Source organism: Rhinolophus ferrumequinum, chromosome 12 (assembly GCF_004115265.2).
Source record: "Rhinolophus ferrumequinum isolate MPI-CBG mRhiFer1 chromosome 12, mRhiFer1_v1.p, whole genome shotgun sequence".
Taxonomy (NCBI): Eukaryota; Metazoa; Chordata; class Mammalia; order Chiroptera; family Rhinolophidae; genus Rhinolophus; species Rhinolophus ferrumequinum.
In genome coordinates this window covers 52,197,070-52,224,838 of record NC_046295.1, presented here as the reverse complement: position 1 = coordinate 52,224,838, position 27,769 = coordinate 52,197,070, and the positions used below count along the sequence as shown (strand labels likewise).

At 46.7% G+C, this 27,769-nt stretch overlaps 1 protein-coding gene across 2 annotated transcripts; it reads right to left on the bottom strand.

The window, feature by feature from the left end:
• Positions 1-432: 432 nt before the first annotated feature.
• Positions 433-20,114, bottom strand: GLIPR2 (GLI pathogenesis related 2). 2 transcript variants are annotated; one of them, XM_033124171.1, is made up of 5 exons: positions 19,952-20,106; positions 11,175-11,283; positions 10,726-10,829; positions 8,811-8,888; positions 433-1,969 (listed from the first exon to the last, which is right to left on the bottom strand). In XM_033124171.1, exons 1-5 carry the CDS (start codon positions 19,962-19,964, stop codon positions 1,809-1,811), a joined length of 465 nt encoding a protein of 154 aa, XP_032980062.1. In that variant the 5' UTR covers positions 19,965-20,106; the 3' UTR covers positions 433-1,808. The 2 variants fall into 2 exon arrangements, with proteins under 2 accessions (XP_032980062.1, XP_032980063.1); XM_033124172.1 differs by lacking the exons at positions 8,811-8,888; positions 10,726-10,829 and having other exon boundaries at positions 19,952-20,114.
• Between the last annotated feature and the right edge of the window lie 7,655 nt (positions 20,115-27,769).

Here is a 27,769-nt window from a genome sequence, read left to right as displayed (position 1 = left end):
TTTTAAAGATACACAGATCTAGCCAGGAATTAGAAAAGTCAGGAACAGTCTTTCAGTATTTCCAACTCTTTTGTACCTCTAACTGCCTTTTTCACTTCAATATACAATACTTCCAACTTATAATTTGGCTAGCATATAGGTTGGCTTGCCATGGCCCTAAGTCAAACTCATGGCATACTTAATTTTTCAGTTCCATTGGTAAATTCTCTCCATGATTCTCACCTCAAATTCCTGGTTCATGTCCACTCTAGTCCAATCAGCTGCGTGGTAGTAGGTCACGTAGTTTAAAACACGGCTGCCTAAGGAGCACAGTCTACAGGGGACAGGTAGAAGGTATTCAGAAGCTTGAGTTACCTAAGACAGGAACTCAGAGTTATGGATTACCTTAGTGACCAATAAAGAATTGGGTATGAATCACAGGGGAGGAAGATATTACACAAAAGAAAAAGATTTTATTGTTGTCTTAGTCAATATCCCTGGGTAAAATGAAGGGCACAGCATAAGACGGCGTTCACAGTGCAACATAAACCTTCAGGAGCATGTTTCAGAGTTTGGCCTGCTCAGACTCATGTTTAAGCAGGTACCAACCCCCCACCCCCCACTCCAAGTCCTGTCCCTGCTATCTTACCACCTGGAGATGCCATGGTTTCAGGGATACTCAGCTTGGCATTGGGGTTGGTCCGTCCCACATGGTTCATGTGAAATTGTTATTCAGGGGAACTTTATGCAGTTTGAGCCAAAACACAGAATCAAATTAGTGACTCTAAGCCCCCGCATGGGATATTTCCCAGGAACATTTGGGCCTGTCACACATTCCAGGAGGGTGCAGCTGCACAGCTGCAGCCACAGCTGCCAGGAACAGCCTGGGCTCCCACCCTGTGTGTCAGGGGGAGGGCAGAGGCTGGAGGGCTTCCTCTGGGGGCCTGCGTGAGCTCACCCTCACCCCCACACTCACTGACTTCATCCATCCAAGGCCGCTTGGCCAAGAGCCCAGGCAGTGTGAGGGGCTCTCTTCCAGAACAGGCCCTGGGCCACCTAGCAGCGGTGGGGGAGGGGTGAGTTTCAGGCCTGGCTCAATCCCCCAGATATCATGGGGTACATATTGAGCTCTGCTATGCCAGAGAGTTTTAAGAAAAAAGATGGAGGGCAGGGAAAGGGTGGTGGTGGTAGTGGTACTTTGCTATTTAAAGGTAGAAAAATACAAGGAAGTAAAGCTTTCTTTTCCATTTGTTCTTTGGCAATCCCATTAGAGAATTTCAGGAGGCATGTAGATGACATCACATCTTATAACTGAGAAATCTCAGTAATTCTGTGAAATGGAGCCCCTGCCTACACCAGGTTTCTGATGGGAGCTGTTTAAAGTTGTGTTTTATGTCACATTTAAATGAGGGTTTAATAGTCTTAAATATCTACAAGTAGATTACCATGCATATCACAGAAATTGAACTTCACTTCTCAGTATTGCAAACTTTTGGAATACAAAAAGTCCAGTGATGGATATTATAAAGTACAAAAGAAGTCTGCTTAAAAAATAACCTAAAAAGTTTAAAAATTGATTTTTCCCCCCAAAGTCCAAATAATGTGGTCTGGGGAAACATCAGGGTAAAGGCTTCATATGCTCATTCCTTTGATCAGAATGAGGTCACACATAACTGTATATCTAAGTGTGTGTGCAAGAGACACGCACATGCATCACACACACAAGCACACACACCCACAAGGAACAGACACACAACTGTGTTTTTGTTGTTCTAGGCACTTCATATGCACGTTCTTAAGTCTGCTACCTTCCCATTACATTTGACAGGTTACTTCTTTGGAGGCAGGACATTTTCTTCGAAGAAGCCCTGGTTGACGACATTCCCTGCTGGGAAGTATCTGGCCACAACGAAGGAGGACCCATCACTTGCAGATGCCTTCCCCACGCCCATCTTCTTTGTGTTCTTCCACACCATGGCCGTGAAGTGTCCTGCAGGGAAGCAGGCAGGGGGAAAGGGAAACAGGTTAGTTAGCAGAGCCTGGAGACGGATGTTTCAAAGGATTCTTGAGCTCCTGCACCACCTTGCCAGGCTCAGGAAAGCTTGATCTTCACAGACACCAATCAAAGGAAGGAGACACAAAACATACCAACTGCCTAATTTTCTATAGCTTTAGGTCCTCCTTAGTCAGCCACAGAGACTACTCACCTCACCACTTTCTGATGCCCCAAAGTTTCATGGTCTCCCGGAGATCATGACAAAACCCAGTGTCCCCAACAGTGAGGATGCTGCCCTACCTGGCACCTGCCACCGTCCCGCCCCCTCAAACTGCACTCTTCAAAGTCACCAGTGATCTCCAAGCTCCTTTCCAATCGTTACTTTTTGTCTTCATCTTACTTGACATCTCAGGAACATTTAATAGGGTGGACTCCTCCCCTTTTTAAAGCACTCTCCTCTTTTGGTTTCCATGACCCCACCTCTCTTGGCATTCCTCCCCTCTCACTGCCTCTTCCTTCTCCTCTTGATCTCACTTGTAAACGTCGGAGGACCTGCATTTCCCAAGGCTCAGTTCTGGGCTCTCTTTTCTTACTGCACTCTTTAGGCAATTTCATCTTTCCCTGGCTCCCAGTTTTATTTCTCCAGCCCAAATCTCTCCTCTGTGTTTCAGACACAACTACTTACTTGACATTTCCACTTGGATGACTCACAGCATCTCATATTTAAACTCACTCTTGATTTTGGTTCTCCCAGAGTTACTCCTCTCCCTACCCTCCCATTTCCATTAATGGCACCTCTATCAATGCACGCAATCCTAGGGAGTTGGTCTGTATTCCTCCCTCTACCTCATTTCTCCATAACAAACCATCATTCAATTCTGATGGATCTAACTCCCAAATACATCTCAAGTCCATCCACTCTGAAAACTTTGGTCCCAACCCCCAATTTTCCTCGCGTGGGCCACTGCAATAGCCTGACTGATTCCCCAGCTTTCACCTTAGCTTCTTCTAATTCACTTTCTGCTTAAGTAGCCAGGGTGCTTATTTTGAGACTAAATTATATCTGTTGGCTTCTCTACTTTAAAATCCTCTGATTGGTTCCAGTTGCATCTAGAATGAAAGTGAATGTTTTGGCCCCAGCGGCCTCCTTTCCATTCCTTGAAAACCCCAGGAAAACCCCATGGTATTTCCCACCATGGAGCCCTTGCACACACGAGCCACTGTGTGGAACGCTCTTCAGATCACCAACATCTTCTTGTCCCTTAGGCCTCAGACTTAATGTCACTTGTTCAAAGAAGCCTTTCTTTTATTTTTTAAATTATTTGTTTTTTTCAGTTACAGATGACATTCGATATTATTTTATGTTAGTTTCAGAGAAGCCTTTCACAGTCACTCTTATTTCCTGAACACCTCCTTTCCAAGTTAGTCTTATCTGTTTTTTCCCTTCATAGTATTCTTAATATTCTTCCCATTTGCAATGATTCATTTACTTGCTTATTGTTTGGCTCCTTCACTAGGCTGTGAGCCCCATATGTGTAAAGATCAAATTGTTTTATTCATCAAAGTATAGCCAGTGCCCTGGCACAGCCTGGCACATGAAAACTGTAAAATAAACTTTCACTGAATGAATGGAATGAATGAGTAAATGAATGAGTGAAAGGCACATGGAAGACCCGTCTTGGACTCAAGGTTTTGCCCTGGCTGGAAGTGTACGCCTTCTATTATGTTTTGAGCTCTTTGAGGCCTTGGTAAGGTGGAGCCTCCTTCAGTCCCATCTGTTCTGAGCCAAGCAGCCCAGTTCCTTCTCAAGCTCCTGCCTGGCCCTCCAGACACTTCTGTGACACGCTGAAGCTTCTCAGCATCAGTCTCCCACTGCTTAGGCTACCTTCCCCTTACTCATTGGTCCTTTCAAGCTGTTAACATGGCTTAGCTTCCACCTCCTTTCCACTTTGGGGTCAAAGAGCTGATGTTGTAAGGGTACTCTGCTAAATGACCATAAATTCTTCTCATTTCCTGGGAGTAAAAGTTGGGAGTTCATCTCTCCCACCTTTACTGTTGAGGACTCACAGAGATCCTTTGACAGGTCGATGGGATATTTACTTCCATGTCACAGGATGGCATTACTTTGCTAAAACAACCCTGAACAAATTATGTTTCCTCCTGGAGGGCAGGGACCACATCTATTTTATCAACCACTAAATCCCCAGTGGTTAGCACTGGGTTTAGCACATGGCAGATGCTCAAAAAATATCTGATGAAAAAGAAAGAGAGGGTCGGCCCGGTGGCTCAGGCGGTTGGAGCTCCATGCTCCTAACTCCGAAGGCTGCCGGTTCGATTCCTACATGGGCCAGTGGGCTCAACCACAAGGTTGCCAGTTCAACTCCTGGAGTCCTGCAAGGGATGGTGGGCAGTGCCCTCTGCAACTAGCAACGGCAACTGGACCTGGAGCTGAGCTGCGTCCTCCACAACTAACACTGAAAGCACAACACCTTGACTTTGAAAAAGTCCTGGAAGTACACACTGTTCCCCAATAAAGTCCTGTTCCCCAATTAAAAAAATAAAAATCTTTAAAAATAAAAAATAAAAAAAGAGACAGAGGGAAGAAGGAAGGAGAAAAATCATGATCAGAGAAGCTAAGTTTCCCATACGGTGGTTAAGAAAGAAAGAGGGTAACCACTTTACACCCATTAGGATGGACATTACTTAAAAAACAAAACCGAAGTTTTGTGAGGCTGTGGAGAAATTGGAACCCTTGTGTATTGCTGATGAGCATGTAAAATGGTGCAGCTGCTGTGGAAGGCAGTAGGGTAGTTCCTCAAAAAGTTAAACATAGAATTATCATAATTCCATTTCTAAGTATATATCCACTTCTAAGGATATAAATAATTAAAAGCAGGAACTTAGGTATTTATACACCAAAGATCATAGCAGCATTATTCACAATAGCCAAAAGGGGAAAAACCCAAAATGTCCATCAATGGATGAATAAATAAAATCTTATATATAAATACAATGGAATATCATTAAGTCTTAAAAATGAAATTCTAGCATATGCTACAACATGGATGAAACTTGAGCACATTATGCTAAGTGAAATAAGCTAGACACAAAAGGACAACTACTGCATGACTCCACTTATATAAGGTACCTACATAAATTCATAGAGACATACAGAATAGTAGTTAGTAGGGCTTAGGGTGGGGGGTAGGAAGGGATGGGAGTTGTTTCATGAGTTCAGAGTTTCCATTTGGGATGAGTAAGAAGTTCTGGAGATGGATAGCGGTGATGGTTGCACAACAATGTGAATGCAGTTTTAGTTCCATTGAACTATACACTTAAAAATGGTTAAAATGGTAAATTTTATGTTAAGTATATTTTACCACAAAATTAGGAAGGAAGGAAAGAAGGAAGGAAGGATGGAAGGAAAGGAAAAAGAAAGAAAAGAAAAAGAAGGAAAGAAAGAAAAGAAAAAGAAGGAAAGAGAGTCTGGTATCCACACTTTTCCAGTCCTTCAGAGAAGAGCAAGTTGGCATCTCCCATGTGTCTCATATAGGGTAAGGACTGAACAAATGTTCATTGATTAAATTGTGTTTTCACCTTACAGTTGAACTCCATTTTTATAATTTTTAAATTTTTGGTATAGCTTATTTCTTTGTCTACATCCAAAAAAAGATTTTCTTTCTGAAAATAACCAAATGTAAACACTAATCAATCAAGTTGGTGTGATACAATCAAAGCAAGAATTAAAACAAATCTTAAATACAATTAGGCATATTTACCAACTTATCCTTAAATTTGTGTTAACCATTGCTTAAAAACTCTGATTTTCACCTTGGACTAGAAACACTTTTTACTAACTTACCCTTGGTCTTTGTGCTTTTGAGTCACAGCTCCAGGCTTTCAGCAGCTTTGCCAGGTGTCACTGCTTCTATAGGCTGTGTTTTCCTTAAGGCTCAAATCCTTTTTCATATAAACAATTTCTCTCAAAAGACCACATGCTTTGGCCATTAACCCACCATTCTTTCTGTCACCCAGAAAAGGAAGAGCTGTCATTTATCCACTGGTTGCCAAAAATATGATTACAGATACAACATGAGCGTCAGCGGCATGAATGCCTGTGGAAGCCTTTTCCAAACAGATGAACCTAAGTAATCTTTCTTCTAGTTGGGGAGGTTTCTGTCTGCATAGAGATAATAAAGTATGGGTATTTAGAGATGAATTAAAGGACACGACTTCCTTAGCAACCAACAGATACACACTGGTTTCTAACTCTAAACTACTAACAGCTTCCTTTTTATTTTTTCCCTAAATGGATCACATCCTCTTTCCTGCTATGGACCCAAACCCCCTAGAATACACATTTGAAAACCACATTATATAAATTATAGTATATTTTTGTGAGGGAATAATGTGCAACAGTAAGAAAGAATGAGAAAGCTCGTTTTGTATTGATATGGAACAATCTCTGCCAATCTGCTGTGTGAAGAAAGCAAGTGAAAAACATGTCATGTATCTGACACCGGAGTATAAAAAAGGGAAAAAAAGAACATATTTACACAAATGCCAGTATAAGCTCAGACCAACCCTAGAATGATACATAAGAAACTGGTATCATAGGTTGGGAGGGAAAGTCCCGAAGGCCAGGGATGGAAGGAAGACTTTTCACCTTATATAGCTTGCAAATTCCACATCATGCAAAAGTATTACTAATTCAGAATAAACAAACAAACCTACTCATTAAAATAGAATATAACAAAGAAATTGAAATAAAATATAACAAAAAAACCATTTCCCTCCACTTAGCATATAACATAGAACCGTGTTCACAAGATGCTGACGGGTGGGCTGGGGTGGGTGGGGAGACATTATAGGATATTTCAAAAGACCCTTTCACCTACAACACGGGCTGAGGTCCAGGGACCCCTGAATAATGGTACAGCTCTGGGGGAGGCTGAGGTGCTGGTGTAGGCCTGAGGATCATCAAGAGTCTTGCAACCCCAATTATAACTCCCTCCAAATCTGTGCTCCTATTTTAGGATTAGGCTCTGTCTATCACCAGGCATTGCCCACTGGCATACAGGCTAGTTGCTCTGGGGTTTTCCTCCTTAGGGGTGGGAGATGTGGGGCAATGGATGAGACAGGCGGTCAGTGATCATGGAAAGCTGAGTCCCATTCCCAGCTCTGACACTTGTGAGATTCCTGCCGTGGAGCAGGGGCCATGAAAAGAGCATCGGCTTGAGGATAGAAGGCATAAAGCAGTCCCTTCCTCTTTCTGGGCCTGTATCCACCTCTGCAAAATGGGTGGAATGAAGCCCTACTTTCAAATGGTGTTGCAAGGCTTATGTGGTCGTGGGTGCGGAGGTGCTTTGTAACTGTCCAGTGGCCTGGCACAGGAGCAAAGTTAATAACTTGCTCTGATACATGTCCAAGTGCTCATGAATATTGCGCAGGGGAGGAAGCAGATCCAGACACTATAACATCCAATGTTTTCTGGACACTGATGAAAAGGACACCAGGTTCTGCCTATACATCCTTAATCACTGGTAGGAGGTTGTTACTATTCCCTCCCATATCCCTCAAATTTAATTGCCACAGAACCATCAATTCTCCCTCACGGCCCTCCTTCTTCCAGGCCTGAGTGCTGAGGGGAGAAGCACCTCAGCAGATGCTGCTACCTCTGCTTCACAGTCCTGCCCACACGGTTGCAAGAACCTCTGCCCCAAAGGGTGAGCATAAAACCACAGGAAACAGTGAAGTGTTCTGAGAACATGTCACTTCCTGTTTCTGAAGAACCCTGGAAAGGGTGGGAGGCCATATGTGGCTCCACCCATGGGTAGGATGGGGTGGGGTAGAGGGGTGAGGGTATGGAGAGAATCCCTTTTTCAGTTTCCCTGGTGCCTCTGGTCAGAGAAACTCACAGCCCCTTCCAACCCATCCTGGGCCCCAGGTGGACCTGAGTAGGTTCTGAGGAAAGACAGGAGCCTGGTAAGGCCTGGTGATGGGCAAGAGGGAGCCCAGCGCTCAGAGGGCTGCCTGGGTCTTTAGTAAGTAAGATAAAGGAGTTTACTGCTCACCGTAGAGGCCTAGAGAAAGACTGGGCAGTCCCACAGCCAGCTCCTCCCTGCATCTAAATACAAGCTCTCAGAATGTCCCGTAGTGCCTACCACCCTGTCCTTCTCCTTAGGGGACAGGGAAGGACAGGAAGGTGGCCCAAGTTCACACAACTAATAGTGCCAGGGCTGAGACTAGCTCCAGACTTTCTGCATTCCAAGCTCATCTGAACCACAAACTCCAGCACAAAGGTGAAAGGAGAATGCCCAGGACTCTGAGACATGGGGCACGAGGCAGGAAGTGTGTGGGGGTGTGAAGGAGGAGGGAATTAAAACCAAGAGAAGAGCGAGTGGCTTGGCCCTTTTCCTGATGGCCCCAGGACCCACTGGCAGTTTAATCAAGAAAGCAACATGGGCAGAGAGGGTTTTAGAATATTCTCGCTGCTGGAGAGCGGGCTGGATTGGAGGGGAGCAAAACTAGAAGTAGGATGACCGGTTCAAAGTGCTGAGTCACCACTTCTGGAAAGAAGCACTGAGCGGCTTTTAATATCCACCGCCTCCAGAACTTGGAACTGGTGGGGCAGGAATCAGCAGCTCAGAAGCTCTTAGGTTTGTGTGCATGTAAGAAAGTTTTACCCTTTGGGCAAAGTCAAACCAGAAAAATATGGAAGAGGTAAAACAGGAGGGAAATGATTGATTTTCAGGCGTTAGTTCCTCTCTGAAATCAGACACTCAAACTGCAACTCTACCCAGAGCGAGGCCACTGGTGTGACCCTGTCACTTACCAGTCCCAGAAGTGAAGCCCGGCTGCTGGAAGTTGTAGTTCTTGATTTCACTATACCATCTATCAGCCACCTCCTTTCCTGTATTGAAAATATACTGTGTAAAACTCAGCAGCAAAATCAACCCACTCCCTATTTCTTCCACATTTTCCCATTAACCCCAAATCCCCATCCCACAATTAAATATCTGATAAAGGACCAACGAGCTGAAATAGGGACTTCTGCCCATGAGCACACCCAGGCTGAAGAGAGGGCCTTGTTGGGGGTTGGGAAGAGCCCTGGTATGGGGTCGCCTGCATGTGTCCCCACCCTGCCACACTAATTCTCTGTGTAATCCTAGGCAAGGCCTTCCCCTTTCTGGGCCGCTGCACAAGAGGGTTGAATGCAATATACTCCAAGGGCTTCTAACGATGCTTTGAGTTTCCTGGAGACTCTGTTCTCATCCCAGCCCAATTCTGGCTCCTGAAATATCCACAGGAGGAAAGGCCTGGTGGGCTAGGGTCTCCACTGCAGGCAAAAGGGTCCTCACCTGGAGCATCCACTGGCCCAGCAGGTGTTGATAGGAGAAACCCACAGCATTTCCCTGGGAGTTACTGACCTCAGGGCAGTAAGTCTCAAACTTCAATGTGTGCACAAATCACCTGGGGCTCTTGTTAAAATGCAGATTCTGATTTCAGTAGGTCTAGGGTGGAGCCTATGAGTCTGCATTTCTAACAAGTTCTCAGATGCAGCTGCTGGTCTGCAGACAACACCTTGAGTGGCTAGGCCATAACAGTGGCTCCACACTGGCCTCCCCTGGGGAGCATTTAAAAGTGGCTGATGCCTGGGGCCTGACACAGACTGATTGTAGCGGCATCTCTGGAGGAGAGACCCAGGCAATGGTATTTTTAAAAAGCACCACAAAAGATCTCCATGTGCAGCCAGGGTGGGGAACCAGTGCCTTAGAGACCACCTACCCAACCCCCTCTCTATATGGATGGGGAAACGTGGTCCAGAGAGGATGGAGACTTGCTCCAAGCTCCACAGGCAGCCAGTGCAAGGACAGGTTGGAACCCCGTCTCCTGCCATCTCCTTCCCATCCTTCTGCCTTCTCCCTGGGGCTCACCAGGCCCAAAACCAGGCCTGGGGAGGCAGCTGCAGGCTTCTGCCTCCTGCCTTCCTCAGGGCATGTGCACACTTCTCCGGAAGGCCACAGAGCTGGGGAAACAAGAGGGCACTTGGGTCCCCGGGGAGCTCCCAGGAATGCGAGGCCAGGGAGGGTGAGTCATTCTCCCGCTGGGGTTTGAAGAAAGCTTCAGAAGGGGAGGTGGCCTCTCCAACATTTTTCCTAAAAAGCCACAACCGGGCTGTCAGAGCCAGGCAGCTCAAGAATGTCTGGTCAGTGTGGTGGGATCACCACTCCAGGCTGCAACCTTGGATGAGGAATTGTCTTTCCCATTATTTTTTCCAACACGGAAAAGGCTCTATTGCGCTTTTCTGATGAAAAAAGTTAAGTACTGTAAAAAAAAAAAAATTAGAAAAATGTGACAAAAAGTAAAATTCTTCTGTAGCTGGGGACGCTTCAGTGCCTGCAGGGTCAAGCTGAGACTCTGCACAGAACTGGTCTGTCTCCCCCACCCCACTTCTCAGCTGGGAGCGCTTCCAAAACGGAGGGGTGGGGAGGGGTCTGGGCAGTCTGACTCATTGCTGTGTCCCTGGCACCCAGCACAGACCTGGCCCTGAGCCGGCCATCAGAGACCTTGTGATGAGCTGCAGTCAGCCCCGGAGCAGGCAGAGCTCTGGGGTTCCTTTCTTTCTCTGGGCCTGTGGCTGCCACATGGCTACACCACAAAAGGCACTGGGGCCAAGAGGGGCCTGAATGTTGGCTGCCCTAGGCCCAGCGCAGGCAGAGGGCAGGGGAGCCAGGAAAGTGACCCACCTGTCTGATCGTAGGATGCCCAGGCCAGGTTCTCTCCACACTGGCCGCGACTGGACTCTGGGCTGTGCTTGAGGATCCTCGTGCTGGCCAAGGCCTCCGAATACCTGCCAGAGACCATGGTGCTTTCTCAGAGTGGGTGCAGCCCAGAAACGCCCCAAAGCGTGAGCCCTAAACTGGTGTGGCCGCACTTCCTCCCCTAGGCTTGCTGTGGAAATCAGGAGCCTCACACCTGCATCACTTCTGAGCCCCCCCATTCATCCCATTTTTCAGAGGAGCACACTGAGGCTCAGAGGAACAAAGGGATCTGTCTAGGTAAGTGGCAGAGTGGTTATTGAAGCCTGGCTGTGTCTGCCTCCAAAACCTGTGTCCCTCCAGGTACCCAGGGCCCCCTGACTGCAGCAGCAGCACCATGAAGGGCCTGTGTCACCCTGTGGGCTGGGGGGACTCACTGCTGAGCCTCCTGGTTGAGCTTCTTGCAGAGCTTCAGTGGAGGGACGCCATGTTGCTGCCGGTACTCGTTGTGGGCCTTCAGGACCTCATTATTAAACTGCTTGGAAGCTGCAATGATTTCAAAATGGAGAATGTCTCAGTGCAGAGAAAATACCCGCCAAAAGTATGACGTCAGGCTTCGGAGCGACACCCAGCTCAGACCTCAGGCCACATGGACAGGCTCTCCTTCAGTACCCCAGCCAAAGGACAACCTTAATGCCCTGCTCCATACCTTTGCTCATCCTGTCTATATCCCTGATGATGCCTTCCACGTGTCTGCACATCTGCACCCACATGGATTACGCAGGGTCTTATGGGCCATGCTGGGGATTTGGGTCTTTGTCAAGGCAATGGGAATTGACTGGAGGGAAGCAGGGGAATGAGCAGGTAAGATCCTGCTGGCTGTTGAGTGGAGGATGGGCCAGGGGTGCAAAGCAGATGCTGGGGGGCTGGGCAGTGAAAGACAGGACTTGGGAAGGAAAATGTTAAAGGAGGCTGTATATCTCAGACCGGATCTATGGTGTATGGTGGAGACCAGAGAGGGCTAGAGGTGGGAGCCCAGAGACAACACACCTGGGTCGGGTGGAGGGGTGGACACACTGGGCGGGTGAAATCGAGAAGACAGAGGGATGGATGAAGAAAAGAGGACCAGGGAAGGACAGCACTGGGGAAGTGGAATGAGGGGAGAGTGTGGAGAAGAAGGTGGTAGCGTTGGGTGGGGTGAGGCTGATCAGCTGGGCCCAGAGTTGTGAGGGGTGAGGTAGAGCCTGTGCCCAACTGGGTCATGACTTCAGAAAGGTCAAAGGGGCTAAGGTTAGGGAGAGAATAGGCGGGTGAAGCCAAGACCAGGCAAGGTCGATAGGGGACAGAAGTCACATCAACTTGGATCTGAAGTGGAAGCCAATCCATCCAACATCCTTCATCCATCTCTCCACCATTTATCCATTCATGGATTTATCATCTATCCAGCAGCATCCAATCCCAATACATCCATCTGCTCTCTGAGCACCTCTTCTGTGCTAGGTCCCGTACTGTGCTAGGTGCGCAGAGACATGTCAGCCACGCTCTGTCTTCAAAGAGCTCACACCCAGAAGGGAGACAGCCTGTAAACAGACAATAGCAAGCAGTGGATATGGCCAAGGTACAGACGAGCACAGGTGCAGCAGGAACTTGAGAAACAACCTAACATGGTCTAGGGGATCAGGAACAAGGTGACCCCTGATTTGAGGCCCCAAAGCCTGGCTAACTGGACAGCAGTTAGCCAGGCTTAGACTGTGAAGTCACGGGGTGCCAGCCTTAGGAAACTGGGTATTCCCCTCTGTGGAAATGGGGGTGAGTTGGGTGGGTTAGGAGTCAGGGCCATAGAGGACCCTTAAACTGAGTGAGTCCTGTCTGGCAGGAGCCTGTCCCTGAGGCCTGGCCATGGGCAGGAAGGGTGTAAACCGGGGAAGGAAAGAAGCCCTATTCCTTCCAAGGCCCCAGGCTACACTCACCAGCTGTCCTTCTGCCTCTATTCTTTTTTCACCCCAGAGACTAAGGAGATGACCCAGCAGGGAGTCCTCTTGCCAGATCCCCCATGTCTCCCGAGCCTTAAATCAAATCCTGTTGGGCCTCTGAGCAGACATGAGGGGAAGAAGATCAGAACTTGCCCTCAGGAGGTTGGGGCTAGATGCAGACCCAGGGGAGATGAAGGTAAGTGCAGGTCATGCCAGTGCTGGTCGAGCTGTCCGGGGGTTTCTGATAAGCTGAAGAGTGAGTGGTACTGCCCTTAAGGAGTGTGGGGCCCCGCAGGGCTGTCCAATGAGGTCTGGTCACAGGAATATGGGTCGGGGCGGGGATGGGGGGGATGGGGTCGAATGCCAGGATTTGGAAGTTTGGGTCGACAGGCACAGATGGGGAAGCCCGTGCTAACATCCTTGCTAGATCCCATGTCCCCGGAAGGCCATGATGGGACACCACAGGAGGTGCATGGGACTGAGTGGCACGCGCAATGGTGACCATAGGTGTATTAGGAAAGGCTTCCTGGAGGAGGTGGTGAGGAGGCAAAGGGCCAGGGTGGATGGGATCTGACGTATCCCAGGGCTGTGGGGAAGAGGTGGAGATAAGGGGAGTGGGTGGGTAGCTAAGGTGAAGCCAGTTTAAAGGCAGCCAGCCCTCAGCGCTGGGGCCAGGTTGCACTGGGCCTGTGCTGTAGGCCCTGCAATCTTCTTGGCAAAGAGGCACATACAAGGCTGCTAAAAACTAGGTCACTGCACTCCCAGAAAATGGGAAGTAAAGAGAAACAAAAGTGAAAGTTCCTGTGCTCAACCTCAGCTTGGTGCCTGGAAGCCTTTGCCAGGCATTGTGCCCAGATGGGTCAGTGCTGGGTGCCCAGGGTTCCCAGGAAGGAGGTCAGGAGAACGATTTGGTAATCAGGAGGGGAGTGTCTCTCCCCACCCCTGCTGGGAAGCATGGCCCCCCCCAGCACACCTCTAGCTAGGTTCAAGGGGCCTCTCCCGCCACAGCAGCCAGTTCCAGCCCAAGTGGCTCTGAGCAGGGCCTCAGCCTGCAACATATCACTGGTGACCACACCCAGCAAGAGCCACCCTTCTGTAGAAAAACCCAAGAACAAAGATACACTTAAGGAAAAAAAGTCAAAGTAAACTCACCTATCCCTGAATTAGGCAGGGAGAGCCCTCTAAGCCACCCCACCATGGGGAGGGGTGGGATTATGTCCTCACAGGAGGGTACTTTGAGACTCAGGGTGCCAGCCTGGAATGAGGGAGGTTCTTTTTCTGCAGGTTGGCCAACCATTGCTGGGCCTGTACGTGATCTCATTTACTTTTCACCACCTTTTATGGGAGCTTCCGCTACTATACCCATGTTTTTATATGAGGAAACTGAGGCTCAGGAAGGGAAATAACCTGCCCACGTTCCCACAATGGGTCCAGGGGTAGGCCCACAAGGAGGGAAACACTGTCTTTAACCCCAAACCACCCTCAGGGAGCTCGAGACAAAAGAAAATCAGAGAGACGAAAGGGTTGACCAGACAGAGGCGGAAGTTCAGGCCCAGTGAGGTAGGCACCTGCCTTCAAATCTCTGAGGGCAGAGAAGAGGAAGGAAGAAAAGAACAAAGATTACTCAAGAGCTTCCTGTGCCAAGCTTCTTATGCACCGGGCCTGAGGGGCCCCAAAGGAAAATCAGGGGCTGAAGGAATAGAAGCCCCAGGGGGCTTAAGGTCAGAGCTGCTGAAAGACGGAAGAAACTGCCCAGTCATGGCTCCCTGTGGCTGAGGGAAGGTGGCAGGGCTGGGCTGTCTCTGCCAGGGAGGGGGGTACAGCCGGGCATCTTAGGTGGGACTGAACTGGGGGCTCTTGAAGGTCCTTTGGGGCCTGGGCTTCTAAATGCCAATAAGGACACAAAGAAGGTCTGTGCCCCTCCTCCCACCTGGCTGTTGGCTAGGACAGCCTCCTCCCTAAGCATCTGTCCTCTTCTGAAGCCTCCCAGAGCCCAGCCTGCCTTACTTCTCTCCATACGCCTCACAAAAGAGGCCCAAGAGGCCCAGGATCGTGAGAAGCCAGGGCAGGAGTTGTGGACAGGCCCCTTCTGTCCCCTTAACAAGAGGTTGATGAAGAAAGAAAAAAAGAAAGAAAGAAGGAAAGAAGGAAGGAAGGAAGGAAGGAAGGAAGGAAGGAAGGAAGGAAGGAAGGAAGGAAGGAAGGAAGGAAAGAAAAGAAGGAAGAAGGAAAGAAAGAAAGAAAGAAAGAAAGAAAGAAAGAAAGAAGGGAGGGAGGGAGGGAGGGAGGGAGGGAGGGAGGGAGGGAGGGAGGGAGGGAGGGAGGGAGGGAGAGAAAGAAAGAAAGAAAGAAAAGAAGGAAGGAAAAGAAACAACAGGCCAAAATGGAGTCACTTTTGCTAAGCCACCTCACCAAATCCAAACCTAATAACTTAATTAATTACAGTTCCAGCCTCTCCTAGTGTGGAATTTTAAACCAATCAGTTTAGATTTTCCTGATCACAGTAGTGAGATAAACTACCAGATAAGACCCCCTGCTTTTCCCTAAGGGAAGGTGACCCTGCCTAAAACAATCCACTCTTTTAACTTCCTTAGTCTCACCTTCTTTCTGCCGATAAAACCTTTCCATTTTGTACAACTCATTGGAGGGCCCTTCTAGTTGCTAGAAGCAATGAAACCCCATGAATCACTTATTAAAGCCAATTAGAGCTTCAAATTTACTCCGTTGAATGTTGTTCTTTAACACTGGAAAGTGACCTGGTCCCACCTTTGGGGTAAAACTGGTTTTGCTAGTTTATCAGGAAGAAAGAATAAAAAGTTGAGGGGAAAAAAAAAAGAAAAAAATAAAGACTTCCATGTGGGCAGCTCCTGTTCTTTCAGCCTGGGTTCCAAGAAATTCAAGAGGTAAAGACCAGCTCTGCCTTTTACTAGCTGTGTGATCTTGGATAAGTTGCTTCATCACTCTATGCTTCATTTCTCCCACATAAAAAGTGGGGATAACAGTATCTACCTCACAGGGTTGTGAGAATTAAATGAACTAAACTATGATGAAGCTTTAGAACAGTTCTGGAACAGAGTGAACAGTTATGAAAGGTCAACTATGATTTTGTCACTAGCACTGGACAGAGACCCTTTAGCCTCTGGCTTTGGGAGGAACTTCCCATCCCTGACTTGCATCGGAGCAGGGCTGCTGGTATTTCAATCAGTCTTTGACAACCTCTCTTAGTGCCTCTGAGCTTGGGTATTTGCTGAGTAAATGAGTGAGTGAAGAAGCAAATGAATGATCTCCTCACACCAGCACTAGGAAGGGACACCACTAGGATGGAAGACTTTTCATTACAGATGAGGAAACTGCGGTCTTTTTGGAGTACGTGTGGATTGCAAAATTTCACACAGTGAATCCACATTCAAGCCAGATCTAAGAAGAGCCCTCCCTTCACCCCGCCCCTGCCCCAAATCTCACACACTTTCCATATTGCATACATCTTCCTCTCCCTAAGCAACAATGATGGTCAATGAAGAGTTGCTCAACTGCTTACAGGATAAAGGGTGTCCCAGAGCACCCACCCCAGGCTGCCCCTGTGCGGTTAGACAGCGGTCATTGGGACAGTGAAGAAGCCAGGGCAGCCAGTGTCCATTGTCTCATCCTGCCTGTGGCCACTCAGGCCTGCCTTGAGCACTGGACAAGTCCTTGCCCCTCTGGGCCTCGGTTTCCCAACTGTGTGAGAAGGAAGGATGACATCTGCGGTTCTCAAAATATCTTCAAAGCAGGGAAACCCTTTCTTTGAACTTTTCTTTTTTCCCAATAAAATCAACAGATGAAATTGAATGCTGAGACTGACCTGGCCCACCCAGAGGTGTCCTGCAGAGGTGTCAGGGCTCTGCTCGGTAGAAAATTCCTGGGCTAGTTGGTTCCTAAAATCCTTTCTGCTCTGATAGCCTCTGGTGTTGGGAAATGTGGGAGGAGGGAACACTAAGATTCTTAGAGATAATCAGAGGGCATGTAGAAGTCCCTACTGAGCCAGATTCCAGGCTGAGAAGCAGGCAGGGAGCAGGTAGCAAGTGGTCAGTGTAGTAGAGGGGGAAGTCCACAGCTGGAAGTCAGAGAGCTGTGTTCAAACCCCAAGTTGTCCACTAAGGTGTGAGCTTGGGCAAGGTATTCAACCTCTATAAATCTACATAACAGATAATAACTGCTTTGCAGGGCTGTTACAAAAGTTGCTAATATATATGAAATACCTAGCTCCAAGCCTGGCACGCACTAGGAGCTTAATAATTGATAATGATTGCTAGGGATTAGAGATTTCCACTGAGCCCAAGGCCACTGTCTTTCTCTGCCCTCATCACACTTGTTGCAAACTGAAGTCCAGCAGGGAGACCAGGGCTGGCAGATGGACTGGGAGGCTCTGAACACTGGGCCAAGCAGCTCCTGGAATTGAAGCTGTGTCAGGTGCGTGACAGTTTTTCAACAAAGCCTATTACCCCAAGCTGCTCTGGGGTATATCTGAGGTTAAAGGTTAAAAGACTGGCTCCTATGCAGTGATGAGGAAACTGAGGCCCAGAAGCAGCAGGGGCTGGCTCCTTATGATGGTCTTAATGGCACCAGATAAAGCCCCGGTGTGGCTACACATCTGTGAGAGCTCCAGACCCTGCAGCGCAGATCTCGGGCCGATGGCCTGTGCGGAAGGAAGGCCCATCAGGCCTGGGTCACCCAGAAAAGTTACTTTCTCTTAGAGACGCTTAAGGGAGCCAGGCACTGTCCTGGGGACTCACAGTCTTTGGGGGAGACCAATAAAATGCATATGGCTGTAAGGGAGAGGCTTGGGCCAGCGTCCTAGAAGTTCCCTGGGAATGTGTGTGTGTGGGGGGGAGGGATTGTGACACCTGCCTGAACCAATGCTAACCTGCCTTCTGCCACAGTCCCTTCTCTGAAACCTGCTGGACTCTACATTTCTAGTCCTGGAAGGTGTCACGACCATCTTGCACCTAGACACATCTCTGACACTTCCCTCTCATTCACAATAGACACCAAGTCTGCTTGAGTGTACCATCTCCAAACTCCATCCCCTCTTCCTCTCCAGTCCCTTGGATGCCTCTGTCATCTCTTCCCTGAATAACTGCAGCAACCTCCTCCTCACCCTCCACCTCCACCTTCTCCCCACCTGATCTACCTTCCCCTCTGGCACACGTTCAGATCAACGCCTTTCAATGGCATCCCAGGTCTCAGGGATAAAGTCCAAATTTCCAAGACTGTCTGGATTTGACGACCTCCTCCAGGAGCATTCACTGGGCCCCTTTGCCAACGGAGATCTCTCCCTCCCTTGAGCTCCCACTGCTCTTCACCTGCACCTGTCTTGTGGCTTGAGTCACTTCCCACCTCTCATTGGAGCCACATGGTGCCAGTCTATCCGCCTCCACCCACCCCCGATCAGCTTTGATTCACAATTCAAATGAACACTCCTCAGGACAGGGGCCATGCCCTCCACAGCACGGGGTCAACAGCATGATACAGAGCTGACAGATGGTGAAATGGAGGGAAGAAAGGAAGGAAGAGAAGGAAGTAAGAAAGGAGGGAGGGATGGGTGGATAGATGGATGAACAGATATAAGAATGGGCACACAGCTAAATATTAGCAGTTCGGGAAAACTGTTTCTTAGGGAAAAAGCCAGAAACAACTGACTAAAATATAGCTTCAGAGAATTTGTGGATTATCTGTTTATAGAGAAAGGAGTTGATTTCTCAAAATGCACTCACATCTGCCATGCTCTTGCCCCATCACCACCTACCATCCTGTTCTTTAACTTTATGACAACTCCTTGTGTCACCTTTCCATACTGTGAAGAATCGTGGGGATCACATGGGCCACCCTCATTGTATAGATGGGAAAACCGAGGCACAGAGAGGGAAAGAGCCTTGCTCAAGATCACACAGCAAGTGATTAACAGAGCCAGGGCTGAAAGCCAGACCTGTCAGTACAGTTACAGCAGGTTAAGACCAATGCCAAGGAAAGCCACTTACTCCCAGCACTGGTACCTCATGAGTCCAGATCTTGAGAACAGATTCAAGAAGGGACCCAGCCTCATGTACCTGAGGCTGACAACCCCAACTTCCCATGAATCAAGACTTCTGAGCTCTGTTCAACAGCTATTCATTAAGAGCCTCCTGTGAGCAGGAACTATGTTGAGATAGACATGGCTTCTGGCCACCAGAAGTGATGTGTCTGTGGGAAACAAGTTTATGGTTGGGTAGAGTCCCAAACTGACTGCTGGGAGGGCTACAACAAAGAAGACACTGGGTGAAGCGTCCCTGGGAGGCAGAGGGTAGAAATCAGAGATGGGCTCCCAGCCCAGAAGTTGAACCTAGAAGTATGGGGAGGATTTTCAACTTCAGAGAAGTGAGAGAGGCAGAGTGGATGCTGGGAAAAAGAGCCCAGGAGAAGGGACCAGCGTGCCAGCTTCAGGAGAGGTGAGTGTAGGGGGAGACAAGGGGTGATGACCAACTCCCAGAGGACCCTAAGGTGGGGCTGAAGCATGCGTACTTTTTCCCCTGCAGACAATGGAATTGAAGGTGTTAGGGAGTGACAGGATACCATCTGCATTTTAGAAAGTTCACTCGGGACAGCCACAGTGGTGAGGATGAGCCTCCAAAGTTTAGAGATAAGGGGAAGCGGGAGTCTACACGGGTGGAACCGGACAGCCTGGCATACAGACGGGGCGCTGGACAACGATGGGACAACGACAAAAGGATGCTCGACGTGTCCTTAGGAAGGCCGATTGGAGCACACCACTTTGCAGCGAGAGATGCTGTCACAGTTTGGTGGCTTTTTCCAACTCCTAACTCTGTCCTGAAACAATGCAAAAGACACGCCTTGGCAGGATGCCGAGCGTTAATCCCATCAGCGCCTGGAAGCCCTCCCTGACGCAATCTCTGGCTCGCAGACGGGGGGACCCTCCCTCTGTCTCGCCTTCCCTCCCTCTCTCCGGGTGGCACGACGGCCACCCCGGCTTCCTGGCTGCCCCGGAAACTGCCCGCGCTGCGCCTCCTGGCGCTTCGCCCCGTGCGCCGCTCCATCCCGCTCCCGGGGTCCCGCAGCGCCACGGGAGCCTTGTACTCGCGCAAGGGCGGCAGCCCCGCTCCTCCGGGGATCCAGCCCGCCGCGGGGGAGGATGACAGCGAGCATCCCAGGGCCCGGGGCTCCCGAGCCATCCCTGCACCCCGGCCCCGCCGACCCAGTGTGCTCACCTGACTTGCCCATGGCCGGCTCCGCACGCTCCTCGGCTCCGGCTGCTGCTGCGCTGCGCTCCCTGGCCGGCCCCGAGCCGCTAGGATAGCGGAGGAGGAGGCCGGGCGGCCGCAGCCCCTCCCCCGGAGCGGCCCGGCCCCCGCCTTATAAGGCAGCAGCAGCTGCTGGCGAAGGCGCCCGGAGCCACCCCTCCGGCTGCCCGGAGGAGGCGCCGCGCATCCCGCGCTACGCGAGCCTCCCCACCCAGCTCCGGAGAACTCGCCCGGTGTAGGGACCCCAGCGATTGTCCGGGGATCTCCAGGTGCCGACCGGGAGCCCGAGGCCTCCCGGATCTCAGCCGGGAGCTGTGTCCTTCCCGCGCCTCCCATCATGTTCCCAGTAGCTACTTAGCGGCTGACACACTGCGAGGACAGTGGTTTCTGTGTGGCGGCCGTATGGACGGTTCCGCCCCCCATCACCAGGGGTCGGTGCTCTCCCGGCCTCAGCCCCGAGTGTGTCGCCTTCCCCTCCCCAGTGATACCGGGCTCCAAAGGGCATATCTCAGGACACACCCTCTGGTGCGAGTCTGGGTTGGAATTGGAATGCTGGCTCATCTCTGCCCTTTGAAGTCCTACCCATCCCTCAAGGCCTTGGAGTCCTCAACTTACAGAGGCCCTGGCCTTTCCTGACCTTGGGTCAGTGGCCAGTACACACCAGGCACTGGGGAGACTTGGTCTCAGTCACGGTCTGGCCCCTGTGTGAGAAGGGCACTGGCATGAAGGCATAGCCTGGGTCACCTGTGGAGTGACCCTCAGAATAACTCCTTACCGGCAAAGGGGCTCAGTAAATTGTTATTAGAAGAAGCTAATTTTAAGACCTTTCAATAAATGGGTAGGGAAGTGAACTGACTTGCTGATTATAAGGCAACAGTGAGGCTAGGTACTGCCCTGTCTACTCCCTCCCACTACATCAGGCAAACACACTTACTAGATTTTAGTACTTTCAGTGTTAGAGGGTTAGAAAGCGTGGCCCATCCTGAATAAGAAGGAACTTCTGGTGCTGGGTGGGGATCTAACCCCTTATATTCGATTCCCTCTCCCATTTTGCCAACAAATCCCTATTGAAATGACCAAATGAACCCAGGTGGAAGAATTCCATATCACCTCTAGAATCTCTAGAAAGCAGTTTCCACTTAATCAAAACTTCAAGGCCATGCATGGGTGGAGACAGCTGAGCACAGTGGAGCCACTCACTGCATGCAGAGGGAAGCCCATCTGGGAACCAAGTTTCACTCACATCTCCTTGTACAGAGGTGAGGGCTGAGGTGAGAGAGGGCCCCAGAGTGGGTGCAGGACGAAATCTGAACTTAGTGGCATCTTTGGAGTCTGTGGGCCTTAGAGCTGGCCTTCGCAGCAGGCACATGGCAGGTATAGTGTCCTGAATGGAGTTAGGGTAGTTGCCCCCTACCAGGGCAGTGGGCTGGTTGGAGGGGGCGTCACTGCCCAGATGGTCATAGCTGGTGCCCAAGCAGCAGACCAAGACAAGAGTGATGGCAACAAAGATCAGACACAAAGAGCGTTTGACCTGAGTTATCATTTCTTCTTTGCTGTATGTCCTATTTAAGAACTCTTTACCTATTCCAAGATCATGAATAGGTTCTCTGTTTTCTTCTAGAAGTTTTACAGTTTTAGCTCTTGCATTCATTTTGGTTACAGTGTGGTATGAAGTCAGGACTGTAACTCTCTCTCTTTCTTTTCTTATTTGGCATATGACTATCCAGTTGATCCAGTATTGTTTCTTGAAAAGATTATTCTTTCCCAGTTGGCCCAATATATGTGGGCTCTCTATTCCATTCCATTGATCTACACATGTATTTTTACACTTAACACTACACTGTCTAGATTACTGCAGCTTTATGTTAGTCTTAAAATCAGGTAGTGTAAATCCTCCTGCTCTTCTTTTTCTTTTCAAAGTTGTTTTGTCCATTTTGTATTCTTTGCATTTCCATGTAAATTTTAGAATCAGCTTCTTGATTACTGTGAAACAAACGAAAAGCCTGCTGGGATTTTCACTGGGATTGCCTGGAATTTATAGATAAACTTGGGGAGAACTGATCTCCTAACAAAAGTGAGTTTGCTGACCCATCAGCATGGTGTATCTTTCTTTTTATTTAAATCTCCTTTAATCTCTCTCAGGTATGTTTTTTGGGGTGTTGCTCTTTTTTAGTTTTCTATTCTTATAATGTCTCAGATTTAGCAATCAGGGTAATGCTGGTCTTATAAAAGAGGTTGGGGAGGGTTCTCTCTTCCATTTTCTGGAAGAGTTTGTATACAATTAGTATTATTTCTTTATTAAATATTTGCTACAAATCATCAACGAAGTCATCTAGGCATTGAGGTATTTTTGGTTTTCATTTTTTGGGGGGAGATGGAAGGTTTTAAATTACAAATTCAGCTTGATTAATAGATACAGAACCATTTAGATAATCTATTCCTTCTTGAGTGAGCTTTGGTAACTTGTATCTTATAAAGAATGTGTCCATTTCATTCATTTAAGTGGTGGAATTTATAGGCATAAAGTTCTTGATAATATTTTGTTATCCTTTTATTGTCTTTATTGGTAATTTGCATCTTCTAGAGGCTTATCAATACAATCGATCCTCATTATTTACGTATTCTGTATTTATGAATCCACCTACTCACTAAGATTTATTAGTAACCCTAAAATTAATACTTGCGATGCTTTCACAGTCATTTGAGGACATGTGCAGAGCAGTAAAAAATTTCAGTTGCCCAACATACAAGTTCCCAGATGAAGCTGAACAGGGAGACACTCTTCTTGTTTTAGCTCTCATATTGTACATAAATGTCCTCTTCACAGTCTAGTGCCATGCTTTTTGCATTTTTGCTTTTTATTGGTGGTGGTAGTGGTGATTTTACTGTTTAAAGTGGCCCCCAAGTGAAGTGCTGTTTAGTGTTCTTAAGTGCAAGAAGCCTGAGGTATGCCTTCTGGAGAAAACGTATGTTAGATAAGCTTCGTTCAGGCCTGAGTTATAGTGCTGCTGGCCCTGAGTCCAATGTTCATGAATCAACAATGTAAATAAAGGCAAAGTCGAAACAGATATTCAGAACTACATGACAATTAGAATACTCGGTTAAGAGCATGGGGCATGGACTTGAAGTCATGTGACTCTGGTCCAAGTTCTGGCTCTGGTGTCTACCAACTGTGATTCTGATCCAGGTGCTTAAAATGAAGACAGTAATACCTATCTTAGAGGAGGGTATTTTTTTTTTTCAGATTAAATGAGATGACACTTAAAAAGTACTCTTTAAATGTCACTTATTTTTGTCTGTGTAATATTTCACGGTTACAATTTATATATGTAAAAAGTTGTCTTTGTTCCTCTTTATAGATCAAGGCAAAATTCGGCCGATGGTAGAAAACTTAAACTTGCCTGTTGAAGGAAACTCAATCACATCTACTTTAGTCTCTTGGGGATAAATATTCAAGCATTCTACAGTCTTTCTCGGCTCTTCTCCACACCCCTGGGTCAACTCCTCCAGACTCAGATTCTTGGGTAGGAGCATCTGTTTGGCTGAGCCTGGGTCACATAAGCTTTCAGAAAGAGAACAGAGGACTGTCTGCACCCCTTCACCATCCATAGTTAGGTACAAGATCTTTTACACTTGTATACAGATTTTTCTACATGCTGAATAGCCAAAACACAGCAAATGTTTACCATGTCTTCTTTTCAGAAGGGGAAATTTTGTTTCTGTTCTGTATCTGTTTCCCCAGAATGTTCTACACTCCATGACTCAGCTCTTCTCAGTGTCTAAGCTCTTCTATCATTACGAATTCTTCCCCAAAGTATGGTTTAAGGTACACACTATGCTTGAAGCCCTTCAGGCTCTGGCTCTTGATCTGCAGATGTTTTTTTGGAATAAAAAAATTCATAAATAGCTCAATGAGTAGAAGGACAGGGAAGGACTAGAAAAGCAAGAGATAAAAACCTTGGCAGAAATATCCTTATTTTACCAGGTTGTACTCTCTTTATTATTGTTTTTTTTTTTAATTTTTTTTTTTTAATTGGGGAAGGGGAACAGGACTCCACTGGGGAACAGTGTGCACTTCCAGGACTTCCTCCAAGTCAAGTTGTTGTCCCCCCAGTCCTAGCCGCGGAGGGCGCAGCTCAGCTCCAGGCCCAGCCGCCGCCGTCAGTAGCAGGGGGCGCAGCCCACCATCCCCTGCGGGACTCGAGGAATCGAACTGGCAACCTTGTGGTTGAGAGTCCACCGGCCCATGTGGGAATCGAACCGGCAGCCTCCAGCATCAGGAGCATGGAGCTCCAACCGCCCGAGCCACCGGGCCGGCCCCTCTCTTTATTATTGTTGTTGGAAAATATATGAGATGAAGCCAAAGCTGTACTCAGAGGCAAATACACTGTATAATAAATATGAACATAAGCTTTGAGTTAGACCTGGGTTCAAACTATCCCTGCTCTACTACTTACCAGCCATGTAACCTTGGAGAAATTATTTAATCTCCTCAAGCCTTAGTTGCATCAACTGCAAACAGTGTTAATAATACTATTTGCTTCTCACAGAGGTTGTGAGAATTACATGAGACAGAGCTTTTAAAGAACTTGATACTATGCTTATATGAAAGGAATCCTTGGACTATCGTGAAAAAGTGGTCCAGGAACTTTCTTGGTCATTATTGGCCATTTATCACATGACAATTGTTCCAGTGGGAACTGTCAGTAAAAGAGAATGAAACACAAGGTTCAGCCTGTTCTAATCCCATGAGATAATAGATGTCAGATATAACTGAGCATGGAGTGTTTGCTAGATGTCACATTTTGATGATTTGTAGTATATTATTCCTGTTAGTGTACAGATCAACTTCATCTCTCAGAGCTCTGAATAAGAAAGAAAAGCTGTACTCTTGGATAAGCAAGAGGTCGAAGGGAAAGAACTTGTCATGAGGTCATGAACACAGAGCTAAACTGTCGATAAGCCTATTATTGTTCCCTTCCTAAGAAAGGAGGCTTATCTGACTCTCTGCTCAGAGCTTAGAAACCAGTAAGTACAGAAGATTCACCATCAGAAGGCCATTAAAATGTGTACATAGTGACTTATTATTACTTAATACTTTCTTGATTTGAAAATAAAGGACTTTAATGAAAATCCCTTCTTACTGGTATGTGTATTACTATAGACTGAATGTTTGTGTCCCCCTAAAATTCACATGTCTAATCCCCAATATGATGGTCTTTGGATATGGGGCCTTTAGGAGGTGATTAGGTCATGAGGATGGAGCTCTCATGAATGAGATTAGCGCTCTTATAAAAGAGGCCCCAGAGAGCTCGCTCTCCCCTTCCACCCTGTGAGGACACAACTAGAAGTTGGCAGTCTACAACCCAGAAGAGGGCTCTCACCAGAACCTGACCATGCTGGCATCCTCATTGCAGACTGCCAGACTCTAGAATTGTGAGACATAAATTTCTGTTATTTATAAGCCACTCAGTCTATGGTGTTTTGTTATAGCAACCCAAACTGACTAAGACATATATCTTAGAATTCTAAACCTTTCGTGTACTGACATAATAAAAATAATCTATTACCCAATTTTTGGGCCTGGAGGGAGAAGACTCTCCCGGGTCTTCGATTTAAAAAAAAAAAAAAATCCCCTAAAATGGCCTGAAACATGATTGATAGTCAATATATCTTAAATATTATTATACTACTTAAGTTAAAAGGGAAAAATAAACTAAGTGTTGGATTTAAGGAGCTAGACAAATTATAAAACATAAATTAAAGAACCATAAACAAATATTGAACTGTAGTTAATGAATGAATGCCCAAGTGTTTAGGCGTGAAATGTATTGATGTTTACAACTTATTTTGAAATGCGTAAAAAAATGAATTCAACTTTCTTTGAAACACATATAAGACGGATGGATAGTAGAAGGAGAGATGGGTAAAAGTGACAAAGCAAACAGCAAAATGTTCATTGTAGAATCTAGAAGGTGAGTATATGGATTGTCACTTTAAAATTGTCTATAGGTTTGAAATTTCCCATAATAAAGAGTTTGAAAATAAAAAAAAGAAAATTATTTGAATAAAGAAATTAATATAGATAAAACCAGAAAATTATACATTAGAAAACAGAAAAGAGCAGAATTGAAAAATACATACTAGAGTTGGAAGACATATCAAATAGATAAATCTCTATAAAATCAAATCAATAAAAAATGTCTAAAAGGAGAGAAAACTCAAATGTACTACATTAGTAATAAAAAAGGGATATAATCCCTTTTTAGGAGTGTTTAGGAAAGTATTGCAACTCTCTACTAGTAGTTTTTCTGAATTGAGCAATTTTCTAGGGAAGTACAAAATTACTAAGATTTATTTAAGATGAAAAAAATGTAAATGAACAGATATAGCCATAAAATAAAAAAATAAAAAAAGGACAATATCACTGCTTACCTAAGTAGAGTTGGACCCAGATAGGTTTGCAGGCAAGTTCTACCAAACCTTAGAGAGACAGATGATTCTGGTACTATTTACATGTTCTAAAGTGTAGAAAACCTCCCCTGTTCATTTCATGGAGCTACAATGATCCTGATTCGAAAATCTGAAAAATATAGCAAATACAAAAAAAACCATAATGCAATGTCATTTATGAATATAAAAACCAAAATCCTACGTAAAATATCAACAAATTGAATCTAGCAGTGTATTACTTGAATAATAGATCATAACCAAATAAAATTTATTTCAAGGATGGTTTAATATTAAGAAATATATTCACAACTTATAATATTAATAAGTCAAAGGACAATATAATGTGAGTGCTGAAAATATGTCTGATACAATTCAATATCTATTATTGAGTTAAAAAATTGTTTTTTTACTTTACCTTAGCAGAATAAAAGTATGACAGTAAAACATGTAGTTAAACATGTCATGCTTACCATAAAACAATGGGAAGCATTGATTTATGATTTTTACCATTAAAATCAATGTCTTTACCATTAAAAACAATGATTTTTACCATTAAAATCAAGAGCATAATAAGTTTTCTGGCTATTACCATTGTTATTCAACATTGCTCAGGGAGTTTTAGCCAATTCCAGAACAACAAAAAGAGATAAGAAGTATAAATACTAGAAAAGGAAGAGCAGAGTTTTCATTACGGTTCCTCCCTGGAAAAACCTAAGAAAAATCTGTTAAATTAATGTAAAAAATTTTTCATGACAGCCAGAAAAATGTTTTTAAAAATCAATAACTTTTTTTTACATAGCATCAATAGCCAGTTAGAATATATCATTGGGGAAATGTTGACAATAGCAACAACAACCCATTTTCAAAGCACCCAAGTATAGACTTATTTCACTAGACACATCACCAAATTTATTCTCCTCTGCGGATTATATCCCTTTCTCATATGTGACAGCCTGGACCGTATTAGAAAGAAAATGGACACTCACGCTACTCTTGGCCTCCTTGCTGATGGGGCAGGTAAGCTGGATCCATAGCATCCACCTTCCCCACTCTTCGGCAGAGTCTGGTCTTCCACTTCAGAGCCAGCAAAGCCTGGACAGAAGGAAGTTTCTGCCATCGCCTGAACTAGTGCGGCCTGTAGTTCTGCTCTAGTCTAAAGCACTATAGGCTGAGGGCCATGTTTGTGTGACTCAAGAAGGGGCAGAGGGCCTGGGCTCCTTTCTAGGTTGGGAGGGGTGGGGGTTCTCAGGGAGCTGGGGAGAGAGTCTGTAAAATGTGGGCCTGCAGAAGGGCTGGGAGAGAAGATGAAGAAGAACTGAGGAGGCTGAGTGA

Excerpts from the sequence above, each read along its gene's own strand:
- GLIPR2 (XM_033124171.1), bottom strand. Across the intron at positions 10,830-11,174 it reads CTCAACCAGGAGGCTCAGCA|GTATTCGGAGGCCTTGGCCA; the intron begins GTGAGTCCCCCC and ends GGTCTCTGGCAG. Across the intron at positions 8,889-10,725 it reads GGCATCCTACGATCAGACAG|GAAAGGAGGTGGCTGATAGA; the intron begins GTGGGTCACTTT and ends TTTTCAATACAG.